The 19,928-nt window shown below is 48.2% G+C and overlaps 1 protein-coding gene across 1 annotated transcript; it reads right to left on the reverse strand.

The window, feature by feature from the left end:
- Positions 1 to 280: 280 nt before the first annotated feature.
- Positions 281 to 15,942, reverse strand: akt1s1 (AKT1 substrate 1 (proline-rich)). The gene is made up of 6 exons (XM_053515471.1): positions 15,833 to 15,942; positions 6,815 to 7,377; positions 5,539 to 5,809; positions 5,337 to 5,420; positions 5,040 to 5,212; positions 281 to 1,384 (listed from the first exon to the last, which is right to left on the reverse strand). Exons 2-6 carry the CDS (start codon positions 7,205 to 7,207, stop codon positions 1,247 to 1,249), a joined length of 1,059 nt encoding a protein of 352 aa, XP_053371446.1. The 5' UTR covers positions 7,208 to 7,377; positions 15,833 to 15,942; the 3' UTR covers positions 281 to 1,246.
- Between the last annotated feature and the right edge of the window lie 3,986 nt (positions 15,943 to 19,928).

A 19,928-nucleotide genomic window follows, 5' to 3' on the forward strand; every position in this document is an offset into this window, starting at 1 on the left:
CAACGAAGCAAGCAAACATCCAGCTAGCATTATGCTAATGACCGTTTTCTTTTTTTTTTTGGCTAAAGCTAGCAAAAGAAACATGTCAGTTAGCTGTTCCTGTATCGATCAGAACAGGAGCAGATTCAAATAGAAGCAGCTTTTCACTGACTGTCTCGCAGTTTTGTTGTTTTTGTCGTTTTTGTTTTTTAGATTTTTCCAGGAAAATATCGATTGTATTTGTTGGTTTTTTTTTTGGTTTTTAGAAGCACACACAGTCGTCTCGTGTTTGTTTAAAATCGGCGACAGTTCTCAACGCCTGCTACGTTACGCAAAACATACGAATTAAATCTCGCCTGCTTTCACGCTCACGTTTTCATCCAAGTCTGATCCACGTTCCCTATATCCGAGTTTACAAGGACGTTTTATGGTGGGTTGGGGCGGGTGACGGGAGTATTGATATGCATTACTGCTTGGTTGTGGGCAAAGACTAGAGTTTAAGCTCCGCCCCCAGTCAATCTATAATGAAATTAACTGATGGGTTTTCAATATGTCCGTTTTTTTTTTTTGAGAGTTGGCACGATATGTCCGAAAATATCACATGGTGACATCAAGATTTTTGTTTCTTTGATGAACACAAAATGAGTGCAGTGTTATAAAAATAGTTATTAAAAAAATAACTTTTTAAAAAGGAAAAAAAAAAAGATAAATAAAAAAAAAAACTATCAAACTATTGAGAACTATGAAAACAGCTGATGCATAACAATACTAACAACGCTTATAAAAGTCATCGTTTAATGGTAACAAATGTATCGCAATATCGATATCGTATCATCATAATCGTCGTATCATATCGGCAAGCTTTACGTTAGAGCTTAAACGTTACCGAAAGTGAATCCTGACGCCAAAAACGTCCTTGTGAACTTTTTTTTTCTTTTCATAATTTCTTTGTTCCTAAACTTTCACCACTGATCCAGAATCAGTGCAACTGCTACATTTAATTACGCCACAGAGGCAAACCACTAATCCCAGAGCAGCTCGATGCGGATCTGTACAATCTCCGAACTCAAACTTGGTCTTTCCACTTTTGCCTCATTTAAAAAAAAAAAAAAAAAAAAAAAAAAGACCAAATATTCCTGTCGTGTTAAATGTGGAAATCTGTCTAAAAAATAACATGTTCGCCTCGTATTTACATCTCAGTTCATTTTCACACGTCTAGTCTTTCATGATTCGTTTCCCAACCATACACACGCACACACATCCATCATCAGTGCTTGAGCGAGAAGTCGCCTGTGTTGAGCCGAGGTCGAGGAAGCGCTCCGAACATCTCCGTTCCGTCGGTGGCTGCAGGAGCTAGAAGAGCCTTCATGCTGGCAGCGATGTGATCGAGATCTGCACAGCCCACCTGCAACACACACACAATAATAAAACCAAGGTTTCAATTATTTGAAAGCTAATCTAAGTAACGCCAGGCCGTCAATCAAGCCAGCTCATTAGAATATTAGACCACGCCCATCAAAAGGACCTGATGGTCAAAGTTTCATCGCATTTTTCATTCAAAACTTTCACGGACTGTATTTTAAAATAAGAGAGACAAACGGTAAGGCTAGAAAATGTGGAATCTGCATCAAATTTCAGGCTGAAACGATTCCTCGAGTAACTCGATTACAAAAAATGATTAAGGCAAAATTTTCAAACTCAAAGCTTCTTTTAATTACAGTGGAACCTCGGATTACGAGTAACGCAGTTTACGAGTGTTTCGCAAGACGAGCAACAATTTTTAATAATTTTTGCCTTAAAAAACGAGCATTGTCTTAGTTTACGAGCACCGAGTATCATGTTTCACGCATGCGCTTCTTGTTTTAACAACGAGCGTTACATCATCACAAGTGAGCCAACGGTTTTTCTCTCTCTTGCAGCAGAATTGTAGGTAATTGCCTCTCCTGCTGAGTGAATACACACACGCACACACACTGTGTGTGTGTGTGTGTGTGTGTGTGATGTACGTGCGCGCGCGCACACACACATTAACGGAGAGACCATTTTTAAAACCGTTTAAAAATTAGCAGGGAACATTCCTAGTCACACTCACGTGAGCGCATACTAACAGGATCACTGCTGTAAGTAAAACAACAACAAAAAACAAATTAAACAGCTCCTCACCTTTGAAAACAATCGCGACAGAGTTTGTGTGTTTATTTGGCAACCTGAGAGAAGGGGAGCTGTAAAGCCGAGACCTATCGTCTCCCCTGCTGGGTCTTAGTGCTTGCAGTGTTTTTGAGTGCGTGTGTGTGTTTGTGTCTGTGTTAGGCAGAGAGTTTGTGTGTTTGTTTGGCAACCTGAGAGAAGGAGGCTGTAAACGGGAGCGAGCCCCCATTCAGCCCCCCTCTTCTTAGGTTGCCAAATAAACACGCAAACTCCTCTTTGTCGCGATTGTTTTCAAAGGTGAGGAGCTGTTTAATTTTTTTGTTGTTGTTTTACTTACAGCAGTGATCCTGTTAGTATGCGCTCACGTGAGTGTGACTAGGAATGTTCCTTGCTAATTTTTAAACGGTTTCAAAAACGGTCTACCCGTTAATGTGTGTGTGTGTGCGTGCACATTTTACACACATACACAGGGGCGGACTGGCCATCGGGAGCACCGGGACATTTCCCGGTGGCCTGACGGTCGTTCTGGCCTGCCGGCTGCCGCTGTGCAGACGATCAGCCTGGCATGTGATAGGCTGGTGTATAACTACGAATTAATTGACGGGTCTCTCAATCTACGAATCAGGCAATGGAAAGGGAGGGGAAGATTAGAAGATCAGGAGGAAAAATTACACTCCCACATCACATGACCCAACGTCAGCGACGCACTGCTTAATATCTGGCTATATCCGGAGACAGGGTATATCTGACTAAATCGTTCAAAAAATGGAGCGTAAACGCAAAGGAGGAGCAGAGAGTCAGCGTATAAAAAAAGGAAAAAAGCCCTGGCCACAGACGCAGCAAGCTGCTGCAAAATCCCAGCCATGTTCGCCAGTAAGGGAACAGGTCGGTCAAGATTACATCTACATTATATTTATAATAATTTGGCAGACGAACACTTTCATCCAAATCACTTAGATCATCACAATCGATAAAACTAAACCAACAAACGAGTAACAATATGTAAGTGCTGCTGTGCTGTGTCAAGTCTCGTTTCGTCTGAAAAGGTGACGAAGGAAGCAGCAGTAGCACTAGTGCTGTAAATGCTCCTGCTGTTGAGCTAGAGGTGGTGGACAGTTCAGCGTTTGAGTCAGAGCAGGGACCTTCAGGTAAAGTTAAAGATAAGCAAAACTAAACATGCAGGCAGCAGGCTATACTTTTTAAACAACATGTGCTTTTTTATGATTTATAAGATCAGTAGTAGGACTGTGATTTTGGGGACATACAACTGATGGCTGCACAATTATAAGTACAGATTATTGAACATGCTTATTTCATATTGCAGAGCAACTACATGTGCAGAGTGATAGAGAGAAGGATTCAGGGAAAGATTAAGGAGACAGTGAAAGCCTTTATATCTCTTTTGATTATTTTGCCTGTCCACAGTCTAAAGATTTAGATTTTTTTTTTTAAGTATCACCCAATTCAAACGCCTACTGGTGTACTAGTAGTGCTAATTACTTACTGTTTACTCTTACTGGTCTGTTTCACATAATGCCATAATTAAGTAAACATTGTTATCTGTTACTTACGCTGTTATAGGTTTTGTTAAGTTTATTTGTGTTTGTGTTTCTGATGCATTCGATATACTAGAGTTGAGCACTGAAAATACATAAAATGTAAATATTTCAACATGTGAATGTGTCTCTTATTATCTCTTTTAAAAAGCCAATTTTCTATTTGTCATTGGTTTGGTATTATAAATGGTGTATTCCTAGTGAGTTGTTAAGGGCTATTTTTTTATTCATTTATATTGCATCTGGTAGTCTACCTGTTACAATAATAGGGTTAGCCTACAAGTTTATCAGTCCAGTAGATTACATGAATAGGGTGGTGGTGACTGCAGCAGCAGAGGTGGCCTGGGAGTGGAGTCAAATTCCCGGCCTGAATTATTGTCCCAGTCCGCCACTGCACATACACCCTCCGTGCACAAACGAAAACCCTTATCTGTCGGGATATATTTAAAAAAAAATTTAAGGTGAAGTACAGGTTATTTTGTTTTATTTTTACTTTATATTTTGTGTTAATTATATTTATGTATTTATTTTTTTGGGCTGTAGAACGAATAATTTAAGTTTTCATTATTTCCTATGGGTAAATTAAATTTGGTTTACGAGTGTTTTGGAATACGAGCCTGCTTCCGGAACGAATTGAGCTCGTAATCCGAGGTTCCACTGTAATTTTAAAAGCTTGCGTCATGTTTTTTTTTTTGCGCTATTATTTGTTTGGTGAGACACGCTTCCGGATGCAAACCGTCGGTAAACACCGACGAAGAAGCGCTTACGTCACCCACAAAGCGAAAGGAGACGCAAACAGTTAGCTGCGTATTGATTTGAGGGAGCGTTCTGCTGCACTGTACTAAAGTTTTCCTCGAAAAACTGTACTAAGGTAAACAAACCTAACCTTGACTTTATTGACTGTGCAGATTAATGCACTTCCATTTAATCTGGAAAATACTGTAGAGTTAAATCTTTTAATATTTAAATCATGATTTGAGAAGACGTCGTGAACCCACAGCGCCCAAAACAAACACACTAAATCGGAGACAAAGAGCACCATCCGGGAACATTTAATCAAACTATTAATTAAAATCACATAAAGCTGACACATAAATTCCAAAATTCAAGTGAATTGTTTAAGACGATAAAAGTCCATAAATTATGATAAATAAATCTTTAAAATAGATTTTTTTAAATATATACATTCTTCTTCTTACTATTATTATTATTATTATTATTATGATGATGATTATTATACCTATACATCATTCAATATTTTTATTTTTATATGGAGTTTTGTGGGCGTTACACGGATTGCACAATATATATTATTTTTACTTAACAGAATCCTATGTAATTAAACTTCGAGCTCACCCGCTCTCCACTGTGAGACTCGCCCTGCCCGGACCGGCTGTTCCTGTAGCCCCAGACGGGCACCGAGACGGGCAGCGAGCGCGCCAGCGCCGTGGGGTGAGACAGGCGAGACAGGGCCGAGTGACCCATGGCCAGGCCTCGAGGAGGAGGAGGAGCTTCCTCACTCAGGGAACCTCAACACACAAACACACCAATCAATCATCACCACATTGTAATCAGTACAGATGTCCAAGTCTGACCTCTAGTGGCCAATCCTTACTACTACACTTAGGGGAGGGTTGTGCTTTGTGTACTCACCGTCAGTGCTCTCCTCCTCACCATCCGACTCGAAAAACGGCTCACAGTCATGAGATAGAGAATCCTCGTCCATGGAGAAGACACCTGAGGGGAGGAGAGAGACAGAGAGACAAGCTGAGAGAGAGAGAGAAATTGTACATCTGCCCTTTTTCTTACTTATTTACAGGTAAAATAAGTGATTAACAAGCTTAGACAGACAGACCGGTCGACTCGTTGAGATTGCGTCTGCGCCCGTCCATATCGTCCTCCTCCCCGTCCTCCTCCTCTTCCTCCTCCAGGTCCACGATGCCAGCCCTCTCCCTCGCCCTCTCCACCTCCCCCAGAGCAGCTCTTTCTCTCTCTTTCCCTCCGTTCCCCTGCAGGGCCGATGGGGGGACGCCGACCGCCGCCCCGCTGTAGATAGACGGGTAGCTCTGAGAGTAGAGTCTCAGGCCGGGACTGATCGAGCCCGAACCTCCGTCACCCACCGACGTCTGGACGACAAAAAAACAAAACAAAGTCGTAATAATCCAGGGGTTAGGGATCAAGGAATGACATCATCAGGGATAACAGCCTACAGAGTGAGCACCTGGAGGGAACACGACACCACATCAGATCGCTACTAAAAGTAAAATCGGTATTTTGTTTTTATAAATTTAAAAATATAAAATGCAAAGTCAGGATGATGAAGTCAGCAATTAAAATACGTATATATTTTTTTCAATCCAAAGAACTAAAATCAGCAAAACAATGAATTATAAATAAAACATAAAAAAAAAAAAACATTTAATAATTGAACTAAATAAAATTATCATTAAAAAAAAAATAATGATAGGGAACTGATGGGGGGGGGGGAGATTCTGTTAAGATGCTTAATAGTAAAAAATTAAATATATTTGTTAATAACAATAATAATGTGTAAATTAATTCATATTTAGAGACACGCTTAAAGGTTTAAAATGAGCCTAATATCAGAAAAATTATATTTAATAATTATCTAATAACATGACCCAAGTAAACAAATTACAATTAAATAAAAAAAATTATGGTCAAAGAAAGTTAGCATAAGTTTAATAAAATAATAAGAACTTTAAAAATAAATAAATAAATAAATGTATTAAAAAATTTGAGACAGGATACTAAAAGATAAAATTAAGAGTAAGATCAGCAATAAAATACAAATTATATAATTAATATTTAAAGTGTTAAATGCTGACATTAGACGCAACACTGCATTTAATTTTCAAGCATTTTATTATAACGAATTAATCAATGAACTAGTCTGTCTATTTATGTATTTATTTGTTTATTTATAAAATAAAAAATGCTTGAAAATAAGATGCTGTGTTCAGTCTAATGTTACAGTAAAACTTTATATGATTAAACTCCTGGCAGAAATGTTGACTTTAAAAAAATTTTTTTAAAGAAATTAAAATAAAATTGTTAGAGAATTGGACAAAGCTAAAGTATGATGTCACGTCTCCTTCCAATCAACTAACCGGCCTCTCGGAGGGAATGTCCACGCCCAGTTTGGCCCCGCCCTCCCCTGAGGCGAGGCGTGCCTGTCTCTGCGCCGTCAGCACCGTGGTGGAGTGCAGCACGCCGATGTCGTCCAGGTATCGGCGGGACGCCTCGGCCAGCGCCCCCTGACCCCAAACATGATAGCCGTATTCCCACTTCCTGCTTCCTGCCGGCAAGGCTCCGCCCCCTTCTCTCTTCTTGCCAGTGTCAGCTTCAGCGCCAGATGGGAGGAACTTCTTGCAGGCAGTCAGGATGGCCAGGTCACAGCCCGACTTCTGGCTGTACACCTCGGCAGCGGCGAGCAGGGCCTGCCAGCTCTTCTGGTGGTTATCTGGGATGTCCAGCTCGGAGGTTTTGGAGACGGAGGCCATGACGATGAACCAGACGCTCGTATCACATCAAACAGGGCGGTGAAGTGATCCGTGTGTAGTGTTTAGAGAGTGTGTGTGTGTGTCTAAGCTTATAGGTGATGAAGGTTTAGTGTCTCAGGGAGCTGAGGGGAGGGACAGGACAGAGTGAGGACGCTCGCTTGAGATGCTGCCTGGAAATAAAACAAGAGCAGGCGAACATGAGACGTCATCAAGCATAATTTTTTATAAAAAGTTATTATTATTATTATACTATTATTTCCCAGATTTGTGTTTAGAAATATATCATAAATAGAAAATATTTTCTCATGACCTCAAGCCATCACACCTCACCACACTGATTTATCATTTAGGACATAATGGTAAAGCATTCATTCGCTCCTACAGTTCCAAAGTTCCAAAAACACAATCCTGTGCTGTGAGTGGTTTAGGGCACCACCTGCAGGATCCTAAAGGAACTGCAACGATTTTTCATTAATTAAATACAAAAACATATAAATTAAACGTAAAAACGTAAATAAAACATTTTTAAAAATCTGTTGTTGTGCCACATTAAAGCTCTAGCTGCCTGGAGTGATTAACGAAACGTGCTGGATGGATGAATGTAATAAAAAATTAAAGTATATGTTTAAATGAACAAACCAAACAATCATTATATTCTCATGACTTGTATCCTGAAAGCCTCAATGAAGCCTTTTAATGTAATAAATAAAAATAAATAAATAAACTCTGTTCACAGCTGCTACTCTGCACTTGTTACTAAATAATTAAACAATCGTAAAGAATTTATTCCAGAAACTTCTGGAATAAATTAGTGAAACCTTGAAAACTCACACGCTCACTACCTCTAAAGGAGGAGAGAAACTATAAGTCGAGAAGAAAATCGAGATCCCATAGGCAGATTAAACAATGACAGCTACCAGTATAAAGTATTACTGAAATCCTCTCACACACACACACCCCTCTTTACATTCTTCCAGATAAATACTTTCTGGCGATACAACACACTGATCCAGGATTAGTTTAGCCTCCTGATAAACTAATCCAATTAGAACAGGGTTTTAGTCGATCTCACACCTCTGAATAATATTCCTGATTAATCTGATCATGTGACACCAACATGGACGAGACCAAAGCCCACAGAGAGACCGGGCTTCAGAATAAAACTGCCTGCATGGAAATAATAATAAATTAAGAAAATATATAATAAATGAGGACGGTTTTGTTACCCCTTGAATGTGTGTTAGATTAGATGTTCTTCTTTAAATTTTATTTAAACACAAATAGAGTTGCATCAGATGTGCAAGAATGAAACAGACAAAGAGACAAAGACAGAGAGAGACAGAGACAGAGAGACAGAGAGACAGAGACAGGGAGACAGGGAGGGGGGAAAGACAGACAGAGACAGGGAGACAGGGAGGGGGGAAAGACAGACAGAGAGGGAGGGGGGGGAGGGAGACAAACAGACAGGGAGGGGGGGAGGGAGGCAAACAGACAGGGAGGGGGGGGAGGGAGGCAAACAGACAGGGAGGGGGGGGAGGGAGGCAAACAGACAGGGAGGGGGGGGAGGGAGACAAACAGACAAGGAGGGGGGGGAGGGAGGCAAACAGACAGGGAGGGGGGGGAGGGAGGCAAACAGACAGGGAGGGGGGGAGGGGGGAAAGACAGACAGAGAGGGAGGGGGGGAGAAAGACAGACAGACAGGGAGGGGGGGAGAGACAGACAGAGAGGGAGGGGGGGAGAGACAGACAGAGAGGGAGGGGGGGAGAGACAGACAGGGAGGGGGGAGAGGGAGGCAAACAGACAGGGAGGGGGGAGGCAAACAGACAGGGAGGGAGGGAGGGGGGAAAGACAGACAGAGAGGGAGGGGGGGAGAAAGACAGACAGACAGGGAGGGGGGGAGAGAGAGGGAGGGGGGGAGAGACAGACAGAGAGGGAGGGGGGGAGAGACAGACAGGGAGGGAGGGGGGAGAGAGAGGGAGGGGGGGAGAGACAGACAGACAGGGAGGGGGGGGAGAGAAAGACAGACAGGGAGGGGGGGAGAGAGGGAGGGGGGAGAGAGAGGGAGGGGGAGAGAGAGGGAGGGGGAGAGAGACAGACAGAGAGGGAGGGGGGGAGAGACAGACAGACAGGGAGGGGGGGAGAGACAGACAGACAGGGAGGGGGGGGAGAGAGGGAGGGGGGAGAGAGAGAGGGAGAGACAGACAGACAGGGAGGGGGGGAGAGACAGACAGACAGGGAGGGGGGGAGAGAGGGAGGAGGGGGGGAGAGAGAGGGAGGGGGGGAGAGACAGACAGACAGGGAGGGGGGGAGAGACAGACAGACAGGGAGGGGGGGAGAGACAGACAGACAGGGAGGGGGGGAGAGACAGACAGACAGGGAGGGGGGGAGAGACAGACAGACAGGGAGGGGGGGAGAGACAGACAGACAGGGAGGGGGGGAGAGACAGACAGACAGGGAGGGGGGGAGAGACAGACAGACAGGGAGGGGGGGAGAGACAGACAGACAGGGAGGGGGGGAGAGACAGACAGACAGGGAGGGGGGGAGAGACAGACAGACAGGGAGGGGGGGAGAGACAGACAGACAGGGAGGGGGGGGAGACAGAAAGACAGGGAGGGGGGGAGGCAAACAGACAGGGAGGGAGGGAGGGGGGAGGCAAACAGACAGGGAGGGAGGGAGGGGGGAAAGACAGACAGAGAGGGAGGGGGGAGAGAGACAGACAACAGGGAGGGAGGGAGGGGGGAAAGACAGACAGAGAGGGAGGGGGGGAGAAAGACAGACAGACAGGAAGGGGGGGAGAGAGAGGGAGGGGGGAGAAAGACAGACAGACAGGGAGGGGGGGAGAGAGAGGGAGGGGGGGAGAGACAGACAGAGAGGGAGGGGGGGAGAGAGACAGAGAGGGAGGGGGGGAGAGACAGACAACAGGGAGGGAGGGAGGGGGGAAAGACAGACAGAGAGGGAGGGGGGGAGAAAGACAGACAGACAGGAAGGGGGGGAGAGAGAGGGAGGGGGGGAGAGACAGACAGAGAGGGAGGGGGGGAGAGACAGACAGAGAGGGAGGGGGGAGAGAGAGGGAGGGGGGACAGAGAGGGAGGGGGGACAGAGAGGGAGGGGGGGAGAGACAGACAGAGAGGGAGGGGGGGGAGAGACAGACAGAGAGGGAGGGGGGGGAGAGACAGACAGACAGAGAGGGGGGGAGAGACAGACAGACAGGGAGGGGGGAGAGACAGACAGACAGGGAGGGGGGAGAGAGAGGGAGGGGGAGAGACAGACAGAGAGGGAGGGGGGGAGAGACAGACAGGGAGGGGGGGGGGGAGAGACAGACAGGGAGGGGGGGAGAGACAGACAGACAGGGAGGGGGGGAGAGACAGACAGACAGGGAGGGGGGAGAGACAGACAGACAGGGAGGGAGGGAGAGACAGACAGACAGGGAGGGAGGGAGAGACAGACAGACAGTGAGGGGGGGAGAGACAGACAGACAGGGAGGGGGGGAGAGACAGACAGACAGGGAGGGGGGGGAGGCAAACAGACAGGGAGGGGGGGAGGGGGGAAAGACAGACAGAGAGGGAGGGGGGGGAGAGACAGACAGACAGGGAGGGGGGGAGAGACAGACAGACAGGGAGGGGGGGGAGAGACAGACAGACAGGGAGGGGGGGGAGAGACAGACAGACAGGGAGGGGGGGAGAGACAGACAGACAGGGAGGGGGGAGAGACAGACAGACAGGGAGGGGGGAGAGAGAGGGAGGGGGAGAGACAGACAGAGAGGGAGGGGGGGAGAGACAGACAGGGAGGGGGGGGGGAGAGACAGACCGGGAGGGGGGGGGGAGAGACAGACCGGGAGGGGGGGGGGAGAGACAGACCGGGAGGGGGGGGGGGGGGAGAGACAGACCGGGAGGGGGGGGGGGGGGAGAGACAGACCGGGAGGGGGGGGGGAGAGACAGACCGGGAGGGGGGGGGGGAGAGACAGACAGGGGGGGGGGAGAGACAGACAGACAGGGAGGGGGGGGAGACAGACAGACAGGGAGGGGGGGGAGACAGACAGACAGGGAGGGGGGAGAGAGGGAGGAGGGGAGAGAGAGACAGAGAGGGAGGGGGGGAGAGAGAGACAGAGAGGGAGGGGGGGAGAGAGGGAGGGGAGAGGGGGAGAGAGGGAGGGGGGGAGAGACAGACAAGGAGGGGGGGAGAGACAGACAGACAGGAAGAGGGGGGAGAGACAGACAGACAGGTAGGGGGGGGAGAGACAGACAGACAGGGAGGGGGGGGAGAGACAGACAGACAGGGAGGGGGGGGAGAGACAGAGAGGGAGGGGGGAGACAGGGAGGGAGGGGGGAGAAAGGGAGGGAGGGGGGAGAAAGGGAGGGGGGGGAGAGACACAGACAGGGAGGGGGGGAGACAGACAGACGGGGGGGGGGAGACAGACAGACAGGGAGGGGGGGGAGACAGACAGACAGGGAGGGGGGGGAGAGACAGACAGACAGGGAGGGGGGGAGAGACAGACAGACAGGGAGGGGGGGAGAGACAGACAGACAGGGAGGGGGGGAGAGACAGACAGACAGGGAGGGGGGAGAGACAGACAGACAGGGAGGGGGGAGAGACAGACAGACAGGGAGGGGGGGAGGCAAACAGACAGGGAGGGGGGGGAGGGGGGGAGGGGGGAAAGACAGACAGAGAGGGAGGGGGGAGAGAGACAGACAGAGAGGGAGGGGGGGAGAAAGACAGACAGGGAGGGAGGGGGGGAGAGAGAGGGAGGGGGGAGAGAGACAGAGAGGGAGGGGGGGAGAGACAGACAGACAGGGAGGGGGGAGAGACAGACAGGGAGGGGGGAGAGAGACAGACAGGGAGGGGGGGAGAGAGACAGACAGGGAGGGGGGAGAGACAGACCGGGAGGGGGGGGGGAGAGACAGACCGGGAGGGGGGGGGGGAGAGACAGACAGGGAGGGGGGGGGGGAGAGACAGACAGGGAGGGGGGGGGAGACAGACAGACAGGGAGGGGGGGGGAGACAGACAGACAGGGAGGGGGGGGGGAGACAGACAGACAGGGAGGGGGGGGAGACAGACAGACAGGGAGGGGGGAGAGAGGGAGGAGGGGAGAGAGAGACAGAGAGGGAGGGGGGGAGAGAGAGACAGAGAGGGAGGGGGGGAGAGAGAGACAGAGAGGGAGGGGGGGAGAGAGGGAGGGGAGAGGGGGAGAGAGGGAGGGGGGAGAGACAGACAAGGAGGGGGGGAGAGACAGACAGACAGGAAGAGGGGGGAGAGACAGACAGACAGGAAGAGGGGGGAGAGACAGACAGACAGGGAGGGGGGGGAGAGACAGACAGACAGGGAGGGGGGGGAGAGACAGACAGACAGGGAGGGAGAGACAGACAGAGAGGGAGGGGGGGAGAGAGGGAGGGGGGGAGAGACAGACAGAGAGGGAGGGGGGGAGAGAGGGAGGGGGGGAGAGACAGACAGAGAGGGAGGGGGGGAGAGAGGGAGGGGGGGAGAGACAGACAGACAGGGGGGGGAGAGACAGACAGACAGGGAGGGGGAGGGGAGAGACAGACAGACAGACAGGGAGGGGGGGAGAGAGACAGACAGACAGGGAGGGGGGGAGAGACAGACAGACAGGGAGGGGGGGAGAGAGGGAGGGGGGGAGAGACAGACAGACAGGGGGGGGAGAGAGGGAGGGGGGGAGAGACAGACAGACAGGGGGGGGAGAGACAGACAGACAGGGAGGGGGAGGGGAGAGACAGACAGACAGACAGACAGGGAGGGGGGGAGAGAGACAGACAGACAGGGAGGGGGGGGGAGAGAGACAGACAGACAGGGAGGGGGGGGGAGAGACACAGACAGACAGGGAGGGGGGGGAAAGAGACAGACAGACAGGGAGGGGGGGAGAGACAGACAGACAGGGAGGGGGGGGAGAGACAGACAGACAGGGAGGGGGGGAGAGACAGACAGACAGGGAGGGGGGGAGAGACAGACAGACAGGGAGGGGGGGAGAGACAGACAGACAGGGAGGGGGGGAGAGACAGACAGACAGGGAGGGGGGGAGAGACAGACAGACAGGGAGGGGGGGAGAGACAGACAGACAGGGAGGGGGGGAGAGACAGACAGACAGGGAGGGGGGGGAGACAGACAGACAGGGAGGGGGGGAGAGACAGACAGACAGGGGGGGGAGAGACAGACAGACAGGGAGGGGGAGGGGAGAGACAGACAGACAGACAGGGAGGGGGGGAGAGACAGACAGAGAGGGAGGGGGGGAGAGACAGACAGGGAGGGGGGGGAGGCAAACAGACAGGGAGGGGGGGGAGGGGGGGAGGGGGGAAAGACAGACAGAGAGGGAGGGGGGAGAGAGACAGACAGAGAGGGAGGGGGGGAGAAAGACAGACAGACAGGGAGGGGGGGAGAGAGAGGGAGGGGGGAGAGAGACAGAGAGGGAGGGGGGGAGAGACAGACAGACAGGGAGGGGGGAGAGACAAACAGGGAGGGGGGAGAGAGACAGACAGGGAGGGGGGGAGAGAGACAGACAGGGAGGGGGGAGAGACAGACCGGGAGGGGGGGGGGGGAGAGACAGACCGGGAGGGGGGGGGGGAGAGACAGACAGGGAGGGGGGGGGGGAGACAGACAGACAGGGAGGGGGGGGAGACAGACAGACAGGGAGGGGGGAGAGAGGGAGGAGGGGAGAGAGAGACAGAGAGGGAGGGGGGGAGAGAGAGACAGAGAGGGAGGGGGGGAGAGAGAGACAGAGAGGGAGGGGGGGAGAGAGAGACAGAGAGGGAGGGGGGGAGAGAGAGACAGAGAGGGAGGGGGGGAGAGAGGGAGGGGAGAGGGGGAGAGAGGGAGGGGGGAGAGACAGACAAGGAGGGGGGGAGAGACAGACAGACAGGAAGAGGGGGGAGAGACAGACAGACAGGGAGGGGGGGGAGAGACAGACAGACAGGGAGGGAGAGACAGACAGACAGGGAGGGGGGGAGAGACAGACAGACAGGGAGGGGGAGGGGAGAGACACAGACAGACAGGGAGGGGGGGAAAGAGACAGACAGACAGGGAGGGGGGGAGAGACAGACAGACAGGGAGGGGGGGAGAGACAGACAGACAGGGAGGGGGGAGAGACAGACAGACAGGGAGAGGGGGAGAGACAGACAGACAGGGAGGGGGGGAGAGACAGACAGACAGGGAGGGGGGGAGAGACAGACAGACAGGGAGGGGGGGGAGAGACAGACAGACAGGGAGGGGGGGAGAGACAGAGAGGGGGGAGAGACAGAGAGGGGGGGAGAGACAGACAGAGAGAGAGACACAGACAGAGAGGGAGGGAGACACAGAGAGACAGACAGAGAGGGAGGGAGACACAGAGAGACAGACAGAGAGAGGGAGACAGACAGACAGACAGAGAGACAGACAGAGAGAGGGAGACACAGAGAGACAGACAGACAGAGAGACAGACAGACAGAGAGACAGACAGACAGAGAGACAGAGAGAGACACAGACAGACAGAGAGGGAGGGAGGGAGGAGAGACAGACAGAGAGGGAGACAGAGGGAGACAGACAGTGGGAGTGACAGAGGGAAGGATACAGACAGACGGAGACACAGAGTGAGACAGACAGTGAGAGACAGACAGACAGTGAGACAGACAGAGACACAGAGTGAGAGACAGTGAGACAGAGACAGTGAGACACAGACAGAGTGAGAGACAGTGAGACAGACAGACAGTGAGACACAGACAGAGTGAGAGACAGTGAGACAGACAGACAGTGAGACAGACAGACAGAGTGAGAGACAGTGAGACACAGTGAGACAGACAGACAGTGAGACAGACAGAGTGAGAGACAGTGAGACAGACAGTGAGACAGATGGAGACACAGAGTGAGACAGTGAGACAGACAGACAGTGAGACAGACAGAGTGAGAGACAGTGAGACACAGTGAGAGACAGAGTGAGAGACAGTGAGACAGACAGTGAGACACAGACAGTGAGAGAGACAGTGAGACACAGACAGTGAGACACAGACAGTGAGAGAGACAGTGAGACACAGACAGAGAGACACAGACAGAGAGACACAGACAGAGAGACACAGACAGAGAGAGAGACAGAGTGAGAGACACAGACAGACAGTGAGAGACACAGACAGACAGTGAGACAGACAGTGAGACAGACAGTGAGAGACAGACAGTGAGAGAGACAGTGAGACACAGACAGTGAGACACAGACAGTGAGAGAGACAGACAGTGAGAGAGACAGTGAGACACAGACAGTAAGAGAGACAGACAGTGAGAGAGACAGACAGTGAGAGAGACAGACAGTGAGAGAGACAGTGAGTGTGCTGTGTGTTTGCTCAGAGCCCCACAGTGTGTTTGTTATAAACTCTTATAACACCTGGTGTTTATTTCAGTGTCACGTGCATAACAACACTGAGAAACATTAATTCACATAAACACGCTGTACAGAACAAAGAGTCGACTTAATTCAACAAACAAACTAACAAACAAACAAACACACTGTGGGGCAGCGCGAGCTAGCCTGCTCTCTATGCTAAGCTAACAGAAGCGCTGCGCCTGCCCGGACCCCTGCACACTGCGGTGTATTCTCTCTCTCTCACACACACACACACACACACACATGATAAACACGGAGTCTGATTTACTCACACACTCGGAGCGGGGATGAGTTTTGCGGGCTGTGTGTTGTATTAATGTTCAGTTCTCCTCCCTCACAGTCCCTCAGTCTCTCTCACTCTCTCAACCCGAGCCCGGACGCGCATGCGCACAGCTGTTTACAGTGAAGAGAAAGGGGGAGTGGTGGAGAGAGGTGGGGGAAGGGGGGGGGGGGCGTTTAAACGCCAGACGTGCGCGCGGGCGCGACGTGCGCGCGCGAGACCGAGACGCTGGTTCGCGCGCCCGACGCAAGATATACAGTATTCTCCTGTATTCTGTTCTATTCCAATTTAACCACTTAATATACTGTATATACTCCTGTATAATTATATATATATATATTTTTTTTTTTATCTTTCCTTTTTAAATTTGTACAATTTTATATTTTAACCTACATTTTTATTGGAATTTCTTTTTATTTTATTTTATTATATCCTTTAATGCAATTTATATATATATAAATTTGGAACCCTTCTTTTCTATTGTATCTTAAGAATAAAGAATATAAGGTTATCACTGCATCATATTCTGTGTATGGTGTGGTTGTGTATATGTGACAAATTTGAGTTTTGGTGTATAAAGATAGACAGATAGATATGTATATACACAGATATACAATGATATTATGCGCACCTGTCTAATGTTGAGTATGTTCCCCTTTCTCTACCATAACAGTGATGCACTGCGTGTTCTGACTCCTTTCCATCACAGCCAGGAGTAACCTTTTCCTCAGTTTGATCTACTGTAGTGCGTTTATTGGGTCGGACTACACTACAAAGTGAACTACTCCAGCCTTCACTCCCCATGCACATCAGTCAGTATTGGTCGCCCATGGCCCTGACTCCAGCTCACCAGTTCATCAGTCTGGGAACATCCCACAAGAGCTGCAGTTTTTCACTTGGTCTGACCCAGTACTCTAGCCATCACAATCTGTCCCTTGTCAATGTCACTCATATCCTTACGCTTGCCCATTTTTTTATATATATCCCAAACACTTTCACCTGCTTTGTAACAAGACACTGAAAATGTCTTCAAACCAGAAGCTTGTGGGATGTTCCGAGGCTGAAGTGTTCAGGACATACCAAAAGTGTCCAAACAAGGAGAACCGGTGAAATGGCGACTGGATCCTGAGCAGCCAAGGCTCACTGAGGCACACTATCTCTGTACAAAACATTTTTAGTTGAAGAGAAATTCAGATCAAAATTGTCTGTGTATTAAAATAGTTTGTATTATTCACTCATTCATCACAAATGCAGCTTAATCCTGAAGTGTGTATTAAATATATTTAAAAAATAAAAACATTCTAGATGGGTTGGATGATTTTTGTTTAAAGAAATTTAATTCAATTCAATTCAATTTTATTTATATAGCGCTTTTAACAATGGTCATTGTCCCAAAGCAGCTTCACAAAAAAAAAAATTAAAGATTTTTTTTTTTTTTTTAAGAAAAGAAAATATTTGAAAGTGTGTATGTGTGAGAAAAATGTGTCTAGATAATAATTAAATGAATGAATGATGAATGAAATGTCTCTGATGAGCAAGCCAAGGGTGACGGCGACAGTGGCAAGGAAAAACTCCCTGAGATGGCAATAGGAAGAAACCTTGAGAGGAACCAGACTCAACAGGGAACCCATCCTCATCTGGGTGATAACAGACAGAAATAACATCAAGTGTGTTGTGCAGGTGAAAGTTCAATATATCAGAAGTTGTGTAGATTCAGTTCAGCAGTAGGTGCAGAGGGCAGATGGGGTCAGATCACTGGAAGCACAGGAGCAGGATGTGTAGCTCCAGCCATCATAAAGCAGAATCTAGCTGGAGCAGGTCCTTCTCAAGATGCCTTAGAAACCTTGCAGGGTTGGCCTTTGTCTACTGAAGCTGGCACAATCTCCAGATGTCTCAGGATGGGTAGAAAAATACAGAAAAGATGGAGAGAATTAGCGTAGTTGCCATTCAGGATAGGTGTACTGGAGTATGAGGTTATGGGATGAGTTACGCGTATGCCAGATTAAAGAGATGCGTCTTGAGTCTACTTTTGAATTGGGAAACCGTGTCTGCTCCCTGAACAGTGTCTGGAAGGCTATTCCAAAGCTTTGGAGCCAAATATGAAAATGCCCTGCCTCCTTTTGTAGATTTTAAAATTCTGGGAATTACCAGAAGTCCGGAGTTTTGTGATCTTAAGGGACGTGGTGGATTATAGCGTATCAAAAGACTGGTTAGGTATGAGGGAGCTAAACCATTTAAAGCCTTGTATGTAAGTAGTACTATTTTGTAATTAATTCTAAATTGAACAGGTAGCCAGTGCAGGGATGATAATATTGGGGTTATATGATCATATTTTCTGGATCTAGTGAGAACCCTGGCGGCTGCATTTTGGACTAACTGTAGCTTGTTTATTGAGGATGCAGGACAACCACCTAGTAATGCATTACAATAGTCCAGTCTGGAGGTCATGAATGCATGAACTAGCTTTTCTGCATCAGATACGGATAGGATACTCCTAAGTTTGGCAATATTTCTAAGATGGAAAAAGGCTGTTTTTGTGATATTGGAAATATGATTTTCAAAAGACAAGTTACTGTCTAATATCACGCCCAGGTCTTTTACTGTTGAGCTAGTAGTAACAGTACATCCTTCAAAACGCAGGCTGAATTGTGAAAGCTGTTGTGTGCTGGTTTTTGGGCCGATGAGCAATATCTCTGTCTTATCTGAATTTAGTAAAAGAAAGTTATTGGTCATCCAATCTTTTATGTCCTGGACACACTCTGTTAATCTAGACAACTTGGGTATTTCATCTGGTTTTGTTGAGATGTATAATTGGGTATCATCAGCATAACAATGGAAACTAATCCCATGCCTTCTAATGATGTTTCCCAGGGGAAGCATGTAAATTGAGAACAGGAGAGGTCCTAAAACTGACCCTTGTGGGACCCCATATTTCACTGGCATTACATCAGACGGTACTCCATTTAGATCTACAAAATGGTATCGATCAGACAGGTATGATCTAAACCATTTTAATGCCTGCCCCTGAATACCTATATGATTTTGTAGGCGGTCTATGAAAATATTATGATCTATGGTGTCGAATGCAGCACTTAGATCAAGTAAGACTAGTATTGAGATGCAGCCTTGGTCTGAAGCTAAAAACAAGTCGTTTGCAATCTTAACTAGTGCAGTTTCTGTACTATGATGGGGCCTGAAACCTGACTGAAATTCTTCTAGGATGTTGTTTTTCTGCAAGAATGTGCATATTTGAGCTGATACTGCTTTTTCTAATATTTTTTATATGAACGGAAGGTTTGAAATCGGTCTATAATTTGTTATTTCATTCGCGTCCAAATTAGATTTTTTAAGAAGCGGCTTAATAACTGCCAGCTTCAAAGGTTTAGGGACGTGACCTAGATATAATGAAGAATTAATAATGTTTAGAAGTGGCTCTCCAACTGTAAGCATCACTTCTTTTAAAAATCTGGTTGGTATTGGGTCTAACAGGCACGTTGTTGATTTAGCTGAGGTGATAAGTTTATACAGCTCTTCCTGTCCTATACCTGTAAAGCACTGAAAATCTAAATGTGAAGCTCTAGGCTGAACTAGATCATGAGATGCTATTAGAGGTTGAACCTCTGTTATTTTCTTCCTTATGCTATCGATTTTTTCATTAAAGAAGTCCATAAAATCTTCACTACTAAAATGTTGTGGAGTACTCTCTGGAGGCATCTTAGGTTTTGTTAGGCGGGCTACTGTACTAAATAAGAACTTGAGATTGTTTTGGTTTCTTGCTATCAGTTGGCTAAGATGCTCGGTCCTAGCAGTTTTTAGAGCCTGTCTATAGCTGCACATACTGTCTTTAAACGCAATTTGAAAAACTTCTAATTTAGTTTTTCTCCATTTTCGCTCAAGGTTACGGGTTGCTCTCTTTAGGGCGCGAGTATGACTATTGTACCAAGGAGCAAGTGTTTTATCTCTGACTTTTTTAAATCTGATGGGAGCAACAGTGTCTAATGTACTGGTAAAAATAGTACCCATGCTGCTGGTCACTTCGTCTAGATCGTCTGCATTTAGGGGTCTAATAAGAATTTGGGACAGATCCG

The sequence above is a fragment of the Clarias gariepinus genome, chromosome 16 (assembly GCF_024256425.1).
Source record: "Clarias gariepinus isolate MV-2021 ecotype Netherlands chromosome 16, CGAR_prim_01v2, whole genome shotgun sequence".
In the NCBI taxonomy this organism is placed as follows: domain Eukaryota; kingdom Metazoa; phylum Chordata; class Actinopteri; order Siluriformes; family Clariidae; genus Clarias; species Clarias gariepinus.

What these genes read in the sequence shown, in the direction of transcription:
- akt1s1 (XM_053515471.1), bottom strand. Translation starts at nt 7,207, where the DNA reads ATGGCCTCCGTCTCCAAAACCTCCGAGCTGGACATCCCAGATAACCAC. An exon ending in ACATTCCCTCCGAGAGGCCG is followed by an intron (nt 5,810 to 6,814) that starts GTTAGTTGATTG and finishes TTTGTCGTCCAG; the next exon opens with ACGTCGGTGGGTGACGGAGG. An exon ending in TGAGGAGGAGAGCACTGACG is followed by an intron (nt 5,213 to 5,336) that starts GTGAGTACACAA and finishes TTGTGTGTTGAG; the next exon opens with GTTCCCTGAGTGAGGAAGCT.